The 20,637-nt window shown below is 30.1% G+C and overlaps 1 protein-coding gene across 1 annotated transcript; it reads right to left on the reverse strand.

Annotated features, from left to right (window-relative positions):
• Positions 1-2,297: 2,297 nt before the first annotated feature.
• Positions 2,298-17,561, reverse strand: LOC123290646 (uncharacterized protein C05D11.1-like). Its single transcript, XM_044870904.1, has 14 exons — positions 17,547-17,561; positions 17,180-17,398; positions 16,526-17,100; positions 14,695-14,949; positions 13,616-13,885; positions 11,320-11,748; positions 10,209-10,445; positions 8,740-8,920; positions 7,530-7,779; positions 5,606-5,792; positions 5,387-5,530; positions 4,462-4,619; positions 3,390-3,542; positions 2,298-2,358 (listed from the first exon to the last, which is right to left on the reverse strand). The coding sequence occupies exons 2-14, from the start codon at positions 17,361-17,363 to the stop codon at positions 2,298-2,300; spliced, it is 3,084 nt and encodes a 1,027-aa protein (XP_044726839.1). The 5' UTR covers positions 17,364-17,398; positions 17,547-17,561.
• Positions 17,562-20,637: the final 3,076 nt, after the last annotated feature.

Genomic DNA, 20,637 nt, shown 5'->3' on the forward strand with positions numbered 1-20,637 from the left:
CTGATTTATTTCATATTCAACTTAAAACTTACCAAAAATAAGAATTTAAAAACATTTTTTAATTGAATAATAAAATAAATTATAAATATCAAACACAACACAAGATTAACATTTAATTTATATATTTTAAAACACGTGTTTTTTAGAATATGAAAATAATAATACGTTGTACATAGACATACTATAATACATGTACACACTCAGTTTGTTCTAATTTCGTACTGACTACCGAAGTCTTAGTGAACCGGTATCGTGGGATAAATTTTATTATAATACGAATACGAATACGATAGAATTTATTATACAAAAATAATTGTGTCTCTCATACACTCATACTGTACATTTGATTGTAGTTTTATCTATTAACTACTTCACTACCATCTTGTATTCATAAACTCTACTAATCCAAATGTCAAAACTGAAATTTACACAAATGTCAAATGTCAAAATAATGATAAAAGTGGTCGCTACTTCAAATTATTTGATTTTGGTACAGTAAATCTGGCATTTTGACTGGAAAAAATTTCAATGGTGGATCTGAGGTTATAGATCGTTAGGGGGGCATGTAAATAACTTTAAAAAAAATTAAGAGAATTTTTCGTTCCGCTGTTTTTGAGAAAATCCAAAAAAATTTTGGAATCCGTTTTTCTCGGTATCTATGGGTTTAAGGGAAAAGTTTTTCAAAAAATCGTTGAAATAAAAGTTGAAGCTAATTTTGAGTCAAACAACTTTCTTATTTACACTTTTACAAAAAAATCATTTTTTCTTAATGAAAATCATGAAAAACACTTTGAGCGCCACCTACTTTTTGTAATTTAACTCGTATGACGTTGCTTTAATGACATAAAATGTAGCTGACAATGTCCTCTACATTTTTTATTTGAAAAACTTTTCCATTAAACCCATAGATTCCGAGAAAAACGCATTCCAAAATTTTTTTGGATTTTCTCAAAAACAGCGGAACGAAAAATTCTCTTAAAGTTATTTACATGCCATGAAGCATATAGGCAGGAGAACGATCGCTATAGAAAATATTGTCCCCGAAATATGGATAAAATAAGTGAGGCGCTGCGATCAATACGTAGTATCAATAAAAGCGGGCTGTTGTGCGCTAATTTCAAATGATTGCCAGCTGTTATAGCTTCTTCTATATGATACCAACAAGATGGTTGCCCTGCACATAATGCCATGATTGTAAGGCAATTTCTGGAAGAAACTTTCCACGAACGTCTTATGAGTGGTTTTAGAACCATCAAGTGGCCACCCAGATCTATCTCCTAACATTTTTTTGTTTGGGGTTTTCTCAAAACTCAGATATATTCGCGTAATAGGCCTGAAAATTTACAACAATTAAGGCAAAGAATTGTTGATACTTCTGCGAATATGTCTCCTCAAATGCTAGGAAATACCCGGGCAGGTTTCTACAATCGACTCGGATATTCCTTAGCAAGTATGTTCGAAAATATGGTTTAACATTTTCTTTTGTCGGAATTAATATTTTTTTCTTTTTGGGGTTTTATTTTTCTTTTAATTTGTGTGCATGGTTGTTTTATGTTATACCGTTAATACAAAGAATAATTTTTAATTGTTAGAAATAAGACTATTCTAACAAGACAACAATGAACATTATTTAATAGACTCTTATTACATGTTAAGGCATACTAAAGTCTGAACAACTGATGGACTTATTGAGTAGTTCATCTGTTCAACTAAGAAACGCCCACTCTCCAAGCATCTTACAACTAAATCAACGCATATCGAAGCTTCAACACATGTATATAATACCTCTTTCTTAGATGCATTGCTTAACGCATGTATTCTGTCATACTTGTGATATTCATATGCCTAGATGTAAATCGAACATTGTGTATAGTTTGTATACGGTAAAGTCGGTAAAGTGAAAGAACAACGCATTATTGATTATATTATTATTATTATTATTATTATTTTATCAATATGTAGGTAGGTAGGTAGGTAGGTATATAATGCATGTATACACAATATTTTATAAAAATAAAAAACACAAAAAATAAAATTTTCAAAAGCTACTTTGTCATTATCACATCACACATTGACACATAGCACAATGACAATGCAAGAAGCTACCACCAAATTAACTGGAACCAAATTAATTGCAAAATATTGTTTGTTTTCTGGTACCAGTAAAGCAAACCAGTACTAATAATAATACTGTACTGATTCATTATCATTATCATGTGTTTTTTTAATTAAACAAACACTCTTAATTTGTTATTTATATTCGAGGATGGATTGGATTAGCTTTAATAATTTCTTTTTTAGCAAACATTTAAAAATGAATCTTCAATTGTATTATATGAAGTTAATTTTAAATCACATCTGAAATCAAAATCAATTCGTTTTATAAATTATTATTATTTATTTAGAAGCCCTGTCTGTCATTGGTCACATGAGAGCCGCATCAAACGCCTTTTATTTTGTTATAAAAACTAGCGTATAATATTTTTAGACTTTACTCATAATAGGGAAGCCCAAGAGGGGATTTGGGTAGTAAACTGAGCGCATCATATTAACATATCGGGGACTCCTTGGAACTTCCTTAGTATTTCAACCAAATATTAGCCGTTAATATGGATAGTAGGTGACTTAACTGTAGCGCGTCAGATTAAGATTATATGCTAAAAATATATGCTAAAAAGTGTACATTTCAATAATCAGACGAATTAAGCGTGACGCTGGAAATGGGAGGATTACAAAGTTGCAAAAAAGGAAACGTTACCTGTAGTAACACGAGCGCAGTCAAAAAATTTTTTATATTGAAGGGAAAAATTCAAGGGATACGAAAAACATATAATGTGGCGATTATTGCAAGTCACAGCCTCGTAAATCGTAAAAATAGTTTTACGCGGGTATTATTAATAGAGTATATTATTTATAGTGATATAAATAATCATGGGGTTTTAAATAATATTTTCTTACATATCGAAGAGGGCTATCAGGTAATAGGACATGCCCTGTAAGCTCCCGGCAAAGTATAAGTTTTCAAATGAGCTATTATTGGTTCATAATCGATGATTTTTGCAGAGATACATCTGTTTGAAATTTAGGTAAAATTTTGTGTACGACGACGCTCAAGTTACTACACATTTAGCATCCTGGGCTCACTACTATATTATTTCTTGAAAGAAAATTATTTTGTTTTCAAATAGTTTTCTCATAAATTTTTCAACGACAAAAAATCTTAAAATAAAAATCGATTAATTTGGCAAATTTTGATTTTTTTTTTAAATATGGAAATTTGATAGGTAGCTTTATTACCATTGCAAAAATCTGCAATGAGGCTGCCAACTCATGGTAGCCAATGTAGTAACTAAGGTATATTTATTAATAACATATTATAAAATACTTACTCTTGTAAATCGATCATAACCTTTTCAATCATTCCTGGATTGCATACAATAGCCGTTTTTGATTGTTCTGGATTAAATAACGGTTCAATATATTTTTTACCAACACGTTTTAAATCATCAACAGTTACATCGTGTATCAGTTTTATTAAATTCCTATAAAATACAAATTATTCAAATTATTTTATTATCTATATACAGAGTACTTTTTTAAGTTGACGTATGCTTGAAACTCGATAAATAAATTTAATAGAGAAAAATGCTTCAAACGAAAAATGTTAGTTTCAAAGACACACATTAAAATGTGAATCAAACGCACAAAAGGCTAGATTTTTGTTATCAATTACTGTCTACAACTATTCGCTTTGCAAAAAAAAAAATGTTTGGTATTTATAAAGAACAACTTTCTAATTTGAAAGCGTTCATTTAATATTTGAAAGTTATGACTCAAAGTGAGGTTTTAATTGAACCCGAAAACTTAGATCGAATTCGATACCGGTACTTACACCGGCTTGATTAAAACCTCACTCTGATTCATAGCAACAAACATTAGATGAACGCTTTAAATGAGAGAGTTGTTCTTTATAAATACGCAAACATTTTTTGTTTGAAACATTTTTTTGTAAAGCGAATAGTTTAGACAGTAATTGATAGCAAAAATCTAGCTTCTTGTGCATTTGTTCATTCAATTTGAACAAAAATAGTTTTTACAGAAAAAGAAACCACTTTTATTGAATTTATTGGCAGATTTTTCTCGAAGAGTTCTAGATTTCGCAGAAACAATTATATGAAATAACAATTTGGATACGAAAAAACAATTTCGGGTAAAACTTTTCAGTCCGTTTTTTCCTAATACAGTTTTACCTAAACTGTACGGTTTGCGGATAAATGTTTCCAACAAAAAATGTTACTTTTTTAATCAATTACAACTTTCTAATTGTTAGAGAGTAGAGTTAGATACCAGTTAGAGAGTAGAGTGAGCTTTTCATTGAGCTTGAAATCCTGGACCCCCTTAAGCGCGTGCACTAATTATTGAATGTTTGTTGAGTGAAGTTACTACTTGTTATATACTTACTTGTTATATTCAGGACCAACTCCTTTAAAGTATGATAGCATTGATTGTGCAACCACATCTCCAATATTTTGCTCACGTTGTATAATTTCAAATACTAACGAACTCTTTGCAGATGCCATTAAATTTTCATCCCATTCATTTAAATTCACATGATCTTCCTAAAATTAAACCATTCTAATTAAATCCACTCAAACATTTATATATACACAATCAAAATATTAAAGAAAAATTTTGTTAGCACAAAATTTTACGAAAATTTTGAACAACTGTATCTCTGCGAAAAATCGAAAAATTTGGAACCGCTCGTTTAAAAACTTGTAGTTTAGATTTTTGGAAGAGAGAGTTGAAAGGGTGAAAATGTTATCCCCAAATTGTATGTGAAGCGAACAAAAATTTTAAAAATTATTGTGGAACAAATTTGTAACTTTCAAATTTTTCTTGAAAATAAAAAATAAGAAATTCCCGTACGAGGTATTTGGACCAAGCCAATCACATTCCAAGCAAATTTGATAGCAATTAGTTTTTATTAATATCTTATATATTTAAACGAGCAATTCTTGTATATATATATATATATATATATGTATATATCAACGATCTTGGAAATGGCTCCAACGATTTTCATGAAAATGAGTATGTAAGGGTTTTTTGGGGCGATAAGTCGATCTAGCTAGGTTTCATTTATCAGAAATGTTGTTTTATCCGTCTTTTCATGAAAAATTCATCAGACATCTATTGGTGTATAACGTAGTTAATGAAATACAATGCAAATTATAACATAACAAAAAGGAGGCGTTTGAGTAGTCTAAAGTGAAAAATATGACTCTTGCTGACATCTATTGGCGAATAACCGAGCAAAGCTCGGTCATCCAGATATTGTTTTAAAAACGAAAAGTGGAAGAGTGATAAAAATAAAGTGTGTTACCATTATTTTTTTAGCAACTTTAAATGCTTCTGTTACATTTGTAGCACGTGACAATACAAAATATAATAATGCTTCATTTGGAACGGGTTGTATTCGATAGTGGTAGGTCAAGCCAGCTCCACGTAGTTGACGCCACATTGGACCCTACACGAACATAACAAACAAACAAATAATATTCATATTTATTATTTATTAATTATTATTATTAATTATTATTACTTCTAATTGAGTGATGTACACTAAAAATACTAATATTGGTGCCAAGTCTGGATCATTGAAATCTTTAATACATGGTGTTGTAGTTATTAAAAATGATGATTCACATGCTCCAAGACCAACGATACAATTTGGTTTTGAAATTTGTTCTATTGGTGCCATTAATTTCCAATCAGGTGTTACATTCAATCTAAACATATCAAATCAAATCAATATATTGAAATCGGGTTGTTTTAGATATTCGGTCTAGTACGTAACTAACTCTGTCACTCTTGTTTTATGCGATTGACTTAAATTTGGAGACTTTGACTTAAAGTACACAAAAACTTAAAAAAAAAAATGTAAAAATTTGGTTTCATACTAAAAATATGTAATTTGTATTGCTTATCAGTGCGAAATGTTTGTGTGTTCTGTATACACAAACATACAAATAGAATAATGACACAAAGAGGTTACATACAGGATGTCGTTTTTCTTCCAAAACGAATAGCGCGATATTGATAAAATTTGTTGTGGTGACACTGTTTCATACAAAACAACTCATAGGCCAATCAAATGAAACAAATTTAACAAAGTAAATCCTAGTAGAATGAAAGTACTTTTATAAAGTCGAGTACTCGTATAGGTTAAATATTGATATCCGTGGTAGTGTATCCAAACAAAAGAAGCAGAAACAATATGGCGAATCCTCTTTCGATCGAAAAACATGAGAAAAAATGTTTTTTTTAATGTTTTTCGATCAAAAGAGAATCTGCCATGTTGTTTCTGCATCTTTTGTTTGGCTGCACTACCACGAATATGAATATTTAACCTATACTCGATGTTTATAAAGAGTATTTTTTTTGTAGTAAACAGTTAACTTCATCTAAATTTCATTCTTAAAATCCTTTACCACCATGCGGGTAAAAAATTGAGGGAGTTATATACTCGCACGTTATAATTTGTTTGCTGGTTGGGAGGTAAAACAAAAAAATATGCAACAATTTAAAACGACCCCAAAATCCGACGATGTGTTACCTAGGGAACTAAAACTTGTTTAATCGATACAGCTTGCCATGACTTTTGAGAATATTTTGAAAATAATTAACAATCTGTTAATTTATATTTTTTGTCCAAAGTTTATGTTTTTCATTCAAAAAAATGAGTTGTGAGTTTTCAAAAGAAGTTAAACATAATAGAGATAATTTAAAGTAAGAACAAGGAAATTTTATGTTATGTCATAATAAATATCTTGATCAAGTCAAATGAAGGTAATGTACGCATGTACATATTGGGTTGACTACTAAATCAGAAGTATGTCTTTTTATACCATGTATATGTAATATATATACAAGGTATATAAAGTTTAGTCCCAAGTTTGTAACTCCAAAAACGAAAAGAGATATCAAGTTGAAATTTTTATGGCTTGTTCAGGACATAAAAAGTGATATGCAAACAGTATCGTAAGAGAAAAAATTAAAAAAAAAAAATTAAACCTAAAATTATCAAAGCACAGAAACGCAAATAGTATCGTGAGAGAAAAAAAAAACCTTTTACAAGAAACTAATTACACTAAACCTGTAAGGTAGCGTACCACAAAACTAATATTTATAATTAATTACTAATACAGTTATTTATATTTTCAAATAATTTTTATCTTGTTATTTTTCATTTTTTTGGAATTGCGTGTTTTTCTATGGCAAATCGACTTCAAGTCACACTGAATATTTTAAAAAATAGAAGAAAAAAAGTACAAAATGACTTTAAAAAATTGAACATATGCATAATCAATCATTCAAATCAGCAAAAAATCAAAGCAAATGTGAGTAAAAAAGTAAGCGCTACATATATAGTATAGGCAGATACGATAGGAACAAAGTTCCAACCGGATGCCCTACGACACAGCGGTTTTTTTTTGTAAGTTGCTTATAAAATTAATTTGACTTACGTATTTCTAACAGGTTCGACATTACATGGTAATAAATTGAACCAAGCAGCAGCTGGATCACTGACTTTTTGTGAAATATGATCTAAATTTAATGCTAAATGCAAAACCATATTCTTTGGGTTTGTTAGAACATCTCGTACTTTTTCAACATCAGCTATAACAGCATCTCCATTTCCATTATTCATTTGATCAAGAAGACTTGTTAAAAATGTTTGTTGTCGTAACATACTATTTGAATACCAATTACTATCTAAAATTCATTTCATAACATATATTAATTGCATTCAAAATCAATTGTAACAGCTTTTCACCACACTTTTAGTCGGATAAAGGAATACATAAAATAGCCATTCTTAGGGAGGACTTAATAATAGCTCCGATTTTGATGATTTTTTTTTTTCAAAATGATTCATTTTGTATATTATTTAAAATCAGAAACATCCCAGAGGGAGAGAAATTTTTTGAAGGGGGAATAAAATACAACCTATGTTACTTGCTGATAATATAGTATTCTATAGGTGAAAGAATTTTTAAAATCGGTTAAGTAGAGAACTCAAAAATGAAGATTTGTATATATCCTCAAACCAAAGTATTAAAGAAAAATTTTTTTAACACAAAATTTTATCATAATCAAACAGCTGAACCGAAATAGCTCGTTTTGGAATCTATTGCACAAAAATTTGGATCATCCCTTGCCGATTTGCGTGGAGGATTGAAAAGGTGAGAAATGTTATCCTTTAATTTTATACAGGATGTCTACTTAAATTGGCTACATATGGAAAACTTTTTTATTATAAGGTTCTTGAAAAAGTTATTCTTTATAATCTGCTTTCGAAAATTTTGACATTCAGCTATTCACTCTTAACATCGAATATAAAGGATATCCACAAATTGAAAAAGTTCGATAGGAATGTTAATGGTTATTTAGAAATGTAGACCATTTAAAACAAATAATAAGGGAAACGGTTCAAGAAATCACTACCGAGATATGTAGGAGTGTATTTAAACAATTTTTTAAAAGAATAGTTTTACATTTTTCTCAAAGATACAGCTGTTTAAATTATTAATTTTCGTAAAATTTTGTGTTAAAATAATTTTTCTTTAATACTTTGTAGGAATTGGAACATTCTTTATAATGGAAAATAGAACAAAATAAAATAAAAGAATAGAATGTAATATAATAATAAATATAAATGAAATATCAACTTACTTTTACAGTAATATATATCTTTCATGAGATCTTTAGCAAGTTTATTTCCACTACGCTTTGCATGTGCAACATCATTTATTATTTTAGACGCTAAAACTTTTAAACGATCAACAGTAAACACTGTACAATATAATATCTCATGTAACCATGTAATGCCTCTTTCATATTTATCTTCTTCTAACTGTAATACAAATACAAAACAAAACATAACAAATCAATCAACTAATTATACCAAGTATATATGAAATATACATAGTATATTAAGTTTCGTCCCAAGTTTGTAACGCTTAAAAATATTGATACTACGAACAAAATTTTGGTATAGGTAGTCATAGAATCACCTAATTAGTCCATTTCCGGTTGTCCGTCCGTCTGTGGACACGATAACTCAAAAACGAAAAAAGATATCGAGCTGAAATTTTTACAGCGTACTCAGGACGTAAAAAGTGAGGTCAAGTTCGTAAATGAGCATCATAGGTCAATTGGGTCTTGGGTCCGTAGGACCCGTCTTGTAAACCGTTAGAGATAGAACAAAAGTTTAAGTGTAAAAAATGTTCCTTGTCAAAAATTAAACAACTTTTGTTTGAAACATTTTTTCGTAAACATCACTGTTTACCCGTGTGGGGGCCAATTAGGCGGAAATTTTATAGTATGCACTATACTTGAATATCAGTTATTATGTGTCACATGTATGCATGTGTTATGTGATAAAGAAATCAACACTGACTATGCGTGGTATTTCAACAATTAACTCAGTCAATGGTTTGTTTTCACTTGTTATTATTATAGTCTGTCTAGTTAACAAGTTCGATTTGGTGAAATATAAAAATACAGGGCGTAAAACTTATGTCTTATAGTGATTAAACTTATATCTGGATGAAAAATGATCCAAATTGACGGTATGTATGTGAATATGTATGTCAGTGCTGTTTCCCATTATCAACACTTTTTTCCGACTCATTCATTGTATTATTTCATTTAAATACCTAACACGGTACCATTAAATTAAAATTTGTTTTAAGTTCATGACTTTATATTCTCTAGAAGACGCCATATTGAATTTAATGTGACATCACATTGCCTATAATTAGTGAATGTGATCAAGAGGCTGAAAGTTAGGAGGGAACAGATGAACATACATACCGGTCAAACAAATAAGCCTTGCCGTCGTCGGGATAAAACTTGCAATTGTCTCAATTTGGATCATTTTTCATCCAGACAATCATTTTTTCCTTGAATAACACTTAATACTTTACAATTTGACATAAGTTTAATCACTATAACGTATGAACCAAGTGAGTGTCTGAATTTTGCAACAAAAAATTTCTCCCCACTTTCTTGGGGACATACGGAATCCAGGCAATCATGGCCATTATTCTTTACAAACGTGAATACCATCATTCTTGATAGTTTTCATCAATATTACCCTGCCTTTTGATTCATTATAGTATTAGTATTAGTATTTCTACCTGCAACATGAGTGAAGCTGTATGTGAAAATGGACCACATGTAAATCTGGATGTTTCTTCCAATCCAATTCTAGTTGATGTGCCAACAGTATCAGCTTCCAATTGTGTTACAACTTCTTCATATGGTATTATTTGATCTCCACGCATTATTGGCGATTCTAGTAATGCTTCTAAATACAAAGGGAGATAATTGCGTAGATGTGGATCCAATTCCATAGTATCCATTAATAGAAACATCTACAAATAACAATCATAATTATTGTTTTAAATAAACTGAGTACTAGACCGTGGGAGTGGGAAATGATTAATACATTCTTGAAACTTTCTTCGACATCCCAAGAGTGCTGCTTTTTCAAATGAGTACGATAACGTCATATTTACACTATCATCGGTTTGAAAAAACACAGCAGGGATTTTGTCGGACACTATTACTCTACATTTTTTCCTATAGCTCAAATTGACCTGAAAATTTGGGATTAAGCTTTGTTCATCCTCTAAATCAAAAGTTATATGGTGCCCAGTGGTGCACCAAAAAAGGTATGATATACTTTTTAAAAAAAACGTCCAAGTTTTCAGTTATTTAAAGTTAAATACTCCGGATTTCAACCGCCAATAACTCGGAAAGTATTGACTTTTCGAAATATACTTAAATAACAATTTTTCTTAGATTTCATCGCTCTATCGATTCCCGTTTCCATTTTCAAAAATATATATTTCCACCCCAAGAGGTGGTTACGACTCCTTGGGCAAAAGCACTATTATGCACCATATAACTTTTTGTTAGCATGTATTTGCTAGAAAACTTTTTTGGATTTTTTTCAATAATTTTTCATAAGGCTCGCAAGTTGAATTTTAAATTTAGTATATTTTCAAAATGATAATGGCAACTAATGTAAAAAAGCTCACAGTTTTTGAATTGCAGTGCAAAAACTGAAAAAAGTTAGAAAATTTCTCGGTTTTTCACTTAATACGCAGGAAGCACAAATTTTTTTTGGTTTTACACTCTCCTAAGTTTTCCAAATTACATACTAAAAAATTAGTTTTACGCACTTTGCGATTTTAATGTAGGATTTGACTGGCGTATAAAATAGGTAGTTATTTAAAAACTTACATAAACAAAGTTGGTGTTAACATGATCCACATGTGTATAAATTGGAACTTTTGACAATTCAAATGATGGACATGGTGTTGGACCATCCGTTCTATATCTAGCAATTTTATGATATTGAATTGTATCAGTTCCAGGTATTGGAATTGATCGTATCATTTCTGTTGGTGGTTCACGTCCATTATGGCTAAGAGCCGCTTCCAATGCTTCCGCTTTTGTCTTTAACCCATCTTCACCTAACTCTTTAATTTGTTTTTGTACTCGACTCATTTCCTCTTCAACCATTTTCTTTTGTTCTGCTATGCTAGGCACGCCCTTAATTGTAATCATTGGTGCTTCAAATAAATATTTCTTAATTAAATTTATCCAAAACTCTTTTGGTTCATTTTTAACACGCTGCAAATCTTCGATTCCACTTAATCGTTGTTTGAACTGCAAAGATTTTTAAACTTGTATAGTTTTGCAATTTTTTTTTTTTTTTTTATAATTTTGATGGGAAAAACTAAAAATTTTAAAAACTTTTAGCAGTTTAAAATCAATTTTGAATTATTTTATTTTTGGTTTTTTAATAGGCTGTCACAATAACATTCAATGTTTCCATAGGAATAAAATTTGATCCCAGGGTCTCCAGACCTTACTTATTTTTTGATGGACAAAATACATACAATTACAGATTATAGTTTTTAATTTAAAACAGACCTGCAACTCCCTTTTTACTATTTTACATAAATAATCTAAAAATTTTTACTTTTTTATTTCTCTGAAGGTGCCTTACTCCAGGTGGTTCTACACGATTATATAATATGTTAGAGCCATCTATTAGTTTGAATAATATTTATTTTAATGGTTGTTGGGGAAACAATATTTTATATATTTTTAAATAAATAAATGCGTCTTTCAAATTTTGCATGTAGTTAAAATTCGTTAAGTTTCTTTGTGTGTATTCTCAATTGATTGCGTTTGTTAACTTTTTTTGGACCATTTGTGTAGTAACTTTATTTAAGTATTTAGGCCGTTTTATTGTGCCTCTGTCCATTAAATAATTTGTGTATTTTAGTTTTGGTCGTTTTAGGTGTATTTATATTATTTTCTGATTTTTAATGGTATGTAATTAGTTTATTTTAGTGTTCAGGTCTTGTAAATCGTGTTGATAACCTTTAGATCGTGTTTATTTGTGATTATTAACGAACTAAAACGATTGCATTTTAACTTACACCAAATTAGTAAGTAATAATTTTAAATATGTTAATATTAAAATAAATGCTAATTTGTTTCAAATATTGCAATAAATTATTATTAATGCTAATTCTCAGGTATCAGGTGCTACAGGTACGTAACAATTATACTGCACTTTACTTACAGTCTGAGGATTGATTCTTACGTATGTTTCAAAGAACAAACATTTTTTTCTATTTTCCGGGGTATTTGAATGACCAAAGTTGTGTCAATCTTGTAGGAAGGTGTTTTACAACATATATTATCAAATGGAATTGGTTTTGTGCGGTTGCCAAGATTTTATGTTTTTGGCTTAGGCGTTTGCCAATATTAATTTAAAATATTTTACAATAGTTGTCAGACAGTAAAGTGAGTATAATATTCACGTACTTGTAAATTGACCGTCGGCCCAAGCTAGCGGGTATGTATACGTTCCCTGTACAGACTAATACTACTCTATTGTACATATTTTGTCCATCAGAAAATAAATAAGGTCTGTAGGCCTTGGGATCTTGCTCTATTATTCCTGAATGAGAAAAATTTTGATTCAAGGACCCATATCCCTGTCACCCGAAGACGAGAAGTCTTCGGGTAAGAGCTGCTATTTTAATTAGATGAATCTATGCCCTGCGCAAAGTCCCAGTAATCAAAATGGGCTTGTCGTAGCCATTCCTAAATTCGATAAATTACGGAGCATCTTACTATGGGAATGACAGACAGGTGAAAGGAATAAAGGAATGTTTGAGATGACCCTTCTCATAGTAACGAAACCACTGTTTCATTCCCTTTAACGCCAAAGTGGCCCGGTATCTAGATCAGTCTGGGTGTGTTTTCAGCACCAAACAGTTTAGTTCCTCGAAGCACTCATAGACTATTCTCGATTTGAATCTATAAAATAGACTGAAAAAAAAATTATTTCGGATTTGAGTAGAGTGGTATGGCTTCAATACTGCTATACTACCTTAAGATGATATAAAATAATTTCAAAAAAATAATGCCTTTATATTCTAAGAATCATTTAAAACAAAAGGGAGCGTAATTAAATATATAATTAAAATGATTGAGTTTGAGTTGAGTAACTTACATCATTAGCATCACGCCCGTAAAGAAAATCACCAATAATGATAAATGCCATCGCATCATGTGGATTTGATTCCAAATGACTTAAACGTTCTAATTGGAATCGATGGATGACAGTGTGTAAACGACGCATATCAATCGATTCTGTCCCATTCACAAATGATTCTAAGATCTTTAGTAATTTCGGTTCAACCAATTCTATTTTACCTTTCGGTACATTTTCAAACATTATGTATAACATTGAAATTGAATTTTCTGATAAACTGTAGCCAATCTATAACAAACAAATAAAATTAGCAGATAATCAAATTATTTAATATAATAATAATAATTATTATTAAATCTAAATCAAAATTATTCGTCCGCTCAAAATAATGTTTTTCTGTGCACTTCATTCAAAGGCAAAAAAAAGTAAAAATTAGGAAGGTTTCGGCATCTAGTTTAACACCCTACTAACGTCCAGTCTCGGAAGTGCTGAGGTTGCGATAATTAACGCTATATATACATTAAAAAACCATTTTTATGCCATAATCCGGATCATCAACTTTTTGAAAAAAAGTTTCAAACAAAAATTGCCGGAAATTTTGTTTTCTAAGAAAAATGTACAATCAAAAATTGGAATAACTTCAGCCATTTTCTCGAAAATTGGGGAAAACGGCCAAATGTATATATTTATATGCTAATTAACAATATCTTGAAAAAAAATATAGAGTGGAAAATTTCGATATCTTTAGCCGTTTTCAAAACGATCAATTATTTTTTAATTATTGAATCATTATCCTCGAATTATTTGTAAAAAGTCCCGAATATGGTTACTCGGTGGTTTTTGAGATACCTGATTCGCAATGTTATCACAGTAAATAAAATGTAAGACAGTAAAAAATATCCAGAGCACACCTGGAGGTATGTTGACATGAAAGAAATCTCGCTAATGCTATATTGAAATATAAGATATTTTTGTAGTTATTACGGTTGATTAGATTGTCACTGTCTTACTCTTATTTTAAGTGAGGAGTCCGAGGGACTTCTCTAAGTCACATTTACCAATGCCTGGTGTAAAGTTAAAATGAAAATTAAACTTACATTACTAGCCAAAGGATCTTCAATTTCAATAAATTCCCGTTGTAAAGGTGAAATAGATGTATCAGTTAAATATTTTAATAATAAAGCACAAGCATTCATTTCATATAGTTGAGTGACAGCTGATGGTCCACGCCAACCCACGTACACCAGACCATTTGTTTCTTCATCACATGGATATTTTATTTCTTTAGAAACAGATTTTGTTAGAGCTGGTACTTCATTTTGCCAAGGTCTTTCAAATGCATCTAATGGACCCTGTAAATCAAATCAAATTAGTTGATGAAAGAAAAAGTCTTTTGTGGTCAAAATTTTTACGGGACCGAGTGCAAACAGTTCTTATGAGGGTTTAGAAAAACGTCAATTTAGTCAAAAATTGTGTAATATAGGTTAGGTATATATAAGCTCGTTACTCTTGTCCATAATGCACTAAATTACAGGAGTTATTTTATTATTTAAATAGGTTCAGTATTTTGTACTGAATATAAATGCACAAAATCCTTACAGAAATAGGCGGGATAAATGCCTACATTTTAAGGAAAACCGTTATAGGCCATATCTCCATGACCCTGCACTTTAGACCAAATATAACTTTTTTTTTATATCACCGTTTATGACTTATACGACTATGACGATTTACTGATTGACTATTTGACCGTTATCTCTTCTAATAATTGTTTAAATAATAGAATGCAAATAACTTAACTTTTAAATCTACAAATTTCCTTCAACTTTTTTCCCTAAAAATAATATTTACAAAGTTATAACGCGTTCAATGTTGCAACCACCGAATGCAGGGTTAATAAAAAAGAGGTATACTTAGTGTAATGATAAAAATTCAATAAATATATAATAAAATAAAGTTCAATCCCCCGACTGTAATGACGATTTTATTTATCATAACAATTTCAAATGAAAATGTTTTCTTGTTTTTATACTTTTAAGAGCACGATTTTGTAAGAGCGTCGGGGTTTTAGTTATTGAACTTTATTTTATTTAAACTATTTTGGGGTTATAGTTTCGTGATAACGTAATACAATACTACAATACATATATTATTGAAAAGTGCTAATTACGCCCTATAATTTCATACCAAACATGTTATCATTAAATGGAAATTCGTTTTTCGATCATAACTTTATTTCCTCTAGAAGGCGACATATTCTATTTGACGCCACATAGCCTATAACTAGCAGGCAATAACTTCTTAGCCTATAACTAGCTTCCAAAGATTCCTAATTTGTCAAATTATGATAAGTAGTTCAGAAGCTAGGTCCGAACAGATGAACATACATACATATGGATCAAACACATTTACATGTCTGAAGTAAATTTTCATTTCTGAAGTAAAAATGTTAAATTTTTCAGTTTTTAACGTTAAATACTCAGAATTTCAATCGCCAATAACTCGGAAAGTATTGACTTTTCGAAATATACTTAAACCAATTAACAACTGCCATTTTCAATATATATTTTTCCACCCCTTAAAAGAAAGTCTCACCCCCTACGAAAAAGCATCACTAGGCACTATATAACTAGAGGATGAATAAAAATTAATCCCAAATTTTTAGGTCAATCGGAGCTGTAGGAAAGAATTTAAAGGTTTAAGTCTGCTTTACTGGAATATCAGAAGCTCATTTACTACGGGGCAGAAAGTTAGGGTTCATAGATTTTTTTACGTGACATATCCTAGAATACTTATATATCTGAATATGATTTCGTTTAGTACACTCCAACATTTTCCACTGACTCCCATAAAAATGAACTGACGAGGATTCGATTCCTAGGTCATATGCCTTATCTGCTCAACTACAAGGTTTTAGTAATTACTTACCCGAGCAAGAATTTTTTGTTCAATAATTTCAATGGACTTAAAAACATCCAAATGATTGACTGGACCAGTAATAATCACAACTAAATTATCAGGTCTATAATATTGTTTATGGAAATCCTTGCATTTTTCATTCGTTGTACTTTCTCGTAAATTTTTCATAATACCACCTATTTGTGATTTGTATCCACAATGACCCGGATACATTTCTCTAGACAATTCTAAATGAACACGAGATTCACCAGAGTTTTCACATCCTTGCATTTCACAATAAACTACTCCAGCATCATCACCTTCTCCTGTCACATGATGTACCTCGGTGACAAAAGCTTCATCGGTCATAGTTGGATATAAAACATGATCTAAATAAATTGGTAATAGTGACAAAAATCCTTCACTGCCAGCAGTTGAAATTGTGTAACAAGTGTGATCAACATCAGTCCATGCATTCGTTCCACGCGCTAAGCATCTATTTGCAAGCAAATCCAAGACACCTTTATAAGGATATTCTTCACTTCCCAAAAAAATTAAATGCTCTAAGGTATGAGGTAAACCATCATCGTCAAAAGTCTCCGTAGCTAAATCAAATACATAGATAGAGATAGATTAATAAAGCATACCCAGTTGGATTTAAGTTCAAGTTATCGACTAACATACCAAGACAGAAATATCCATTAACAGTTGGACCTTGAACATCGGCTAAAACAACTGTTATACCGGTTCGTGTTGATTTGTATTTATGAACCGGAATATAATTTTCTGCTTTTAAAGAATACACTAATTCAAAGTTATTTAATATTTGTTGTGCTGGTGAACCATCGACAGGTGTAGGTGCCATCATGAATTAATGTTATTGTCCCGTATTACTTTCTGAATCTGTTAATCCAAAACAAAAACTTTTAAAGAATATTGTAAAGAAATTTCAGTAATAAATTTTGGTTAATTGACAATTGTAATTTGTAATGTGGTGATGTAGAGTGCGCCTTAATGGCAAAAATATCAAAACGTTTTTATTTACTGTTACCTGAATAATCGGAATGTAGATATGCGTTTTTGTTTACAACTGTTGATACTATAGAGCAGCTATATAGATGATATAATCACAGACAAAAGATATTAGACTAGAGTGTATCACGACAGGAATAAGATTTTAGGCTGCCGGCTATGACACATAATAATTTTGTCTAGCTTCTTTTGTATACTTAACAGACAAAATTGTTATTTTTTATTCAAACTATTTTCATTCATTTGAGAATCGTTTGGGAGGATTTGGGAATATAATTTTAAAATTTGGGAATTATTAGTTTTCCTGTAATTAATTATTCTTTTTTCAGCGTATAGTTAGCAGATAGGAAATTAAATCAACTTAATTTTTATGATATTCGAAAGGAAATCATTTGGGAATTACGATAAACATGGTTTCAGAGTTTGGAAATATATAATTAATTAATTACACATATTTTTTAGTTAATTTATAGGTTATGTTAATTCGTACACCTGAACCATTTATTGTTATTCGCTCCGTGCGTGAGTTTCGTTTCCATGGTAACGATACACTACTTTAATTATAGAATTGTATGGATGCATATATAATTGTATGGATTGCATTTAAGACTTACATTTAAAATTTAATACAGTAGAATCTCGATAAGTTAAAGTCCAAGGGAAACACAAAATATTTTAAGTTATAGAGGTTTTAAGTTATCAAGGGTCTATGTTAGGTAAAGGTTAATATAGAGGTATGTACATGTTTCTATGTACCCTAGTTAATATAGAGGTATGTACATGTTTCTATGTAGTTACTGAGGGCCTATACAGAGATTATTTATTTAAGTTATAGAGGTTGCGTATTTTAAGTTATAGAGGTTTTGGGCTCTGATGGGAAGGGAACATAGTATTTTTTGAAGTAACAGAGGTTTTTATGTTACCGAGGTTTAAGTTATCGAGATTCTACTGTATTATTGTCTCACAAATTTAAATAAATAATTATGATAATTTACATTTGAAAAATAATATTTGTTCAATTTGATTTCTTATTTTCACAATTTTTAATGCATTAAGTTTAATTAATTAGTGTTTTTCAATAATTTTAATTTGACATTTCTATAACATTACCATGTAAAGAATTGCAAATTAGTCATAACAGCCCCCTTTAACTCCACAATTTTTCACTGGAAGCGCTGGCATCGATTTTATTGTCCCTACCATGACTACGCACACAACGATCCAATATTCAAATATTACTGAATAATTTATTTTTTAATTTATGTAAATGTTAAGTTTTATTTTTCATTAAAACTGTTCTTATGCAATTGAAAATCGTTTGGGAAGATTAAGGAATATAATTTTATTATTTGGGACGGATTAGTTTTCATGTAATTAACCAGTTTTTCAAAGCGTATACTAGCAGGTCAGAAATTAAATTTTCACCATTTTTAAGTTATTTGATAATAATTTGAGATAATTTGAGACTAATCTAATTTATTTGGGAATTACATTAAACACGGTTCCATCATTTGGGACAGTATAATTAATTAATTAATTAATTAATTACATTTATTTTTATACAATGTATAAGAAATATACCAAGGTATACTAGGTTTAGTCCCAAGTTTGTAACGCTTAAAAATATTGATGCTATGAACAAAATTTTGGTATAGGTGTATATAAAATCACCTAATTAGTTCATTTCCGGTTGTCTGTGTGTCTGTCGTCACGATTACTCAAAAACGAAAAAAGATATCAAGCTGAAAAAAATTTGTATAGAATGCTGAGGACGTAAACAGTGAGGTCGAGTTCGTAAATGAGCAACATAGGCCAATTAAGTCTTAGGTCCGTAGGTCCCATCTTGTAAGCCGTTAAAGTAGAACAAAAGTTTAAATGTAAAATTAAAAATGTAAAATTATTAAGTAATTTTATAATAACCTAATTTGAAATATTAGTTCATTAAGCTAGCCAGCAAAATTTATATTGTTAAATTCCTTATATTAAATATCATAATAATTGAATTGAGGTCTAATTTGTTGTATATTTAATATTTTCACCTAAAAGTTTTAAAGACCTCGGTAAATGATCAGAATCATGCAGTAATTATACAAACTGAAACAAGAACATATACAGTAATTATTACAACTTGGAGTTCCAATTTCTACTTAATTCAATCAAACAATACAAGTGATAATTCATAAAATATATTTAAACGCATCGAATATAATATTAATTATACATAATATCAAAATTACATCAGTGTTTAATTCATTGGAATTGGTTTTCATCTTCAAGGATTTTCAAAATGTTATACTTATAAAACATTAAGATTTTGTGGTGGCAGTAAAGACCTTTTGGGCACACGACAATATTTACAATATAATGACACATCAAAAACTGTTCACTCTATCTCACTGTCACCTTCATACTCCTCTTCTGATTCATCGCTTTCTAGTGTTATCATAATTTTATCAGTGACTTCATCGACAATGTGCTCCTTCTGTATATAATCTTTCTCGGCCCGCTTGCAATGGTTACATATTTGTAACAATTCTTCTTGACCCACTTTCGAAAATTTGGTCCTTGTAAACTTCTCTACGTCGTATATTTTATACGTAGTATTATTACTAGCTACCCAATTTTTAATTACCGCCCAATTTTTTTCAATAGACCTTTTCATCGATTTGCTTTTGTTTCGGACAGTTGTCAAAAAATTATTCAACCTAAGAAAGTTAAATATATTTTATCTTTTTCTAGCAGCGCTTTTTGATAAGGATAGAAGATATAAGATATGTCTTTACTTGATTGAAAACAGTCCGAAACAAAAAAGAATCATTTTGTAAATGAAAAGCCCTATTGAGTTCAATTCTGGGTGATATGGTGGTAACCTTAAAACAATATGGCCATGGCTTGCTTCCAAGCAAAGTATCTATGTTGTATTTTACACAGTTGGGTTTATTTAAGCTAATCAAGTTGTATAACTTGACTTTCAGCATTTTATTATCATAGAATATATTTCTATCAGAGAGCCATCACTGCATGTCTTTTTTTTTAGAATTGAAATTTGGAGGCCTTTCGTCGCTTTTATTATGATACGATGCGTGTCGATTACCACGACCGAATTTTTT

This window comes from Chrysoperla carnea, chromosome 1, assembly GCF_905475395.1.
Source record: "Chrysoperla carnea chromosome 1, inChrCarn1.1, whole genome shotgun sequence".
In the NCBI taxonomy this organism is placed as follows: Eukaryota; Metazoa; Arthropoda; class Insecta; order Neuroptera; family Chrysopidae; genus Chrysoperla; species Chrysoperla carnea.

Coding starts and splice junctions, on each gene's coding strand:
- LOC123290646 (XM_044870904.1), bottom strand. CDS start 17,363: ATGATGGCACCTACACCTGTCGATGGTTCACCAGCACAACAAATATTA. Junction 17,101..17,179: donor TAATGGATATTTCTGTCTTG/GTATGTTAGTCG, acceptor TATTTGATTTAG/CTACGGAGACTTTTGACGAT. Junction 2,359..3,389: donor GTTATGATCGATTTACAAGA/GTAAGTATTTTA, acceptor TTTTGATTTCAG/ATGTGATTTAAAATTAACTT.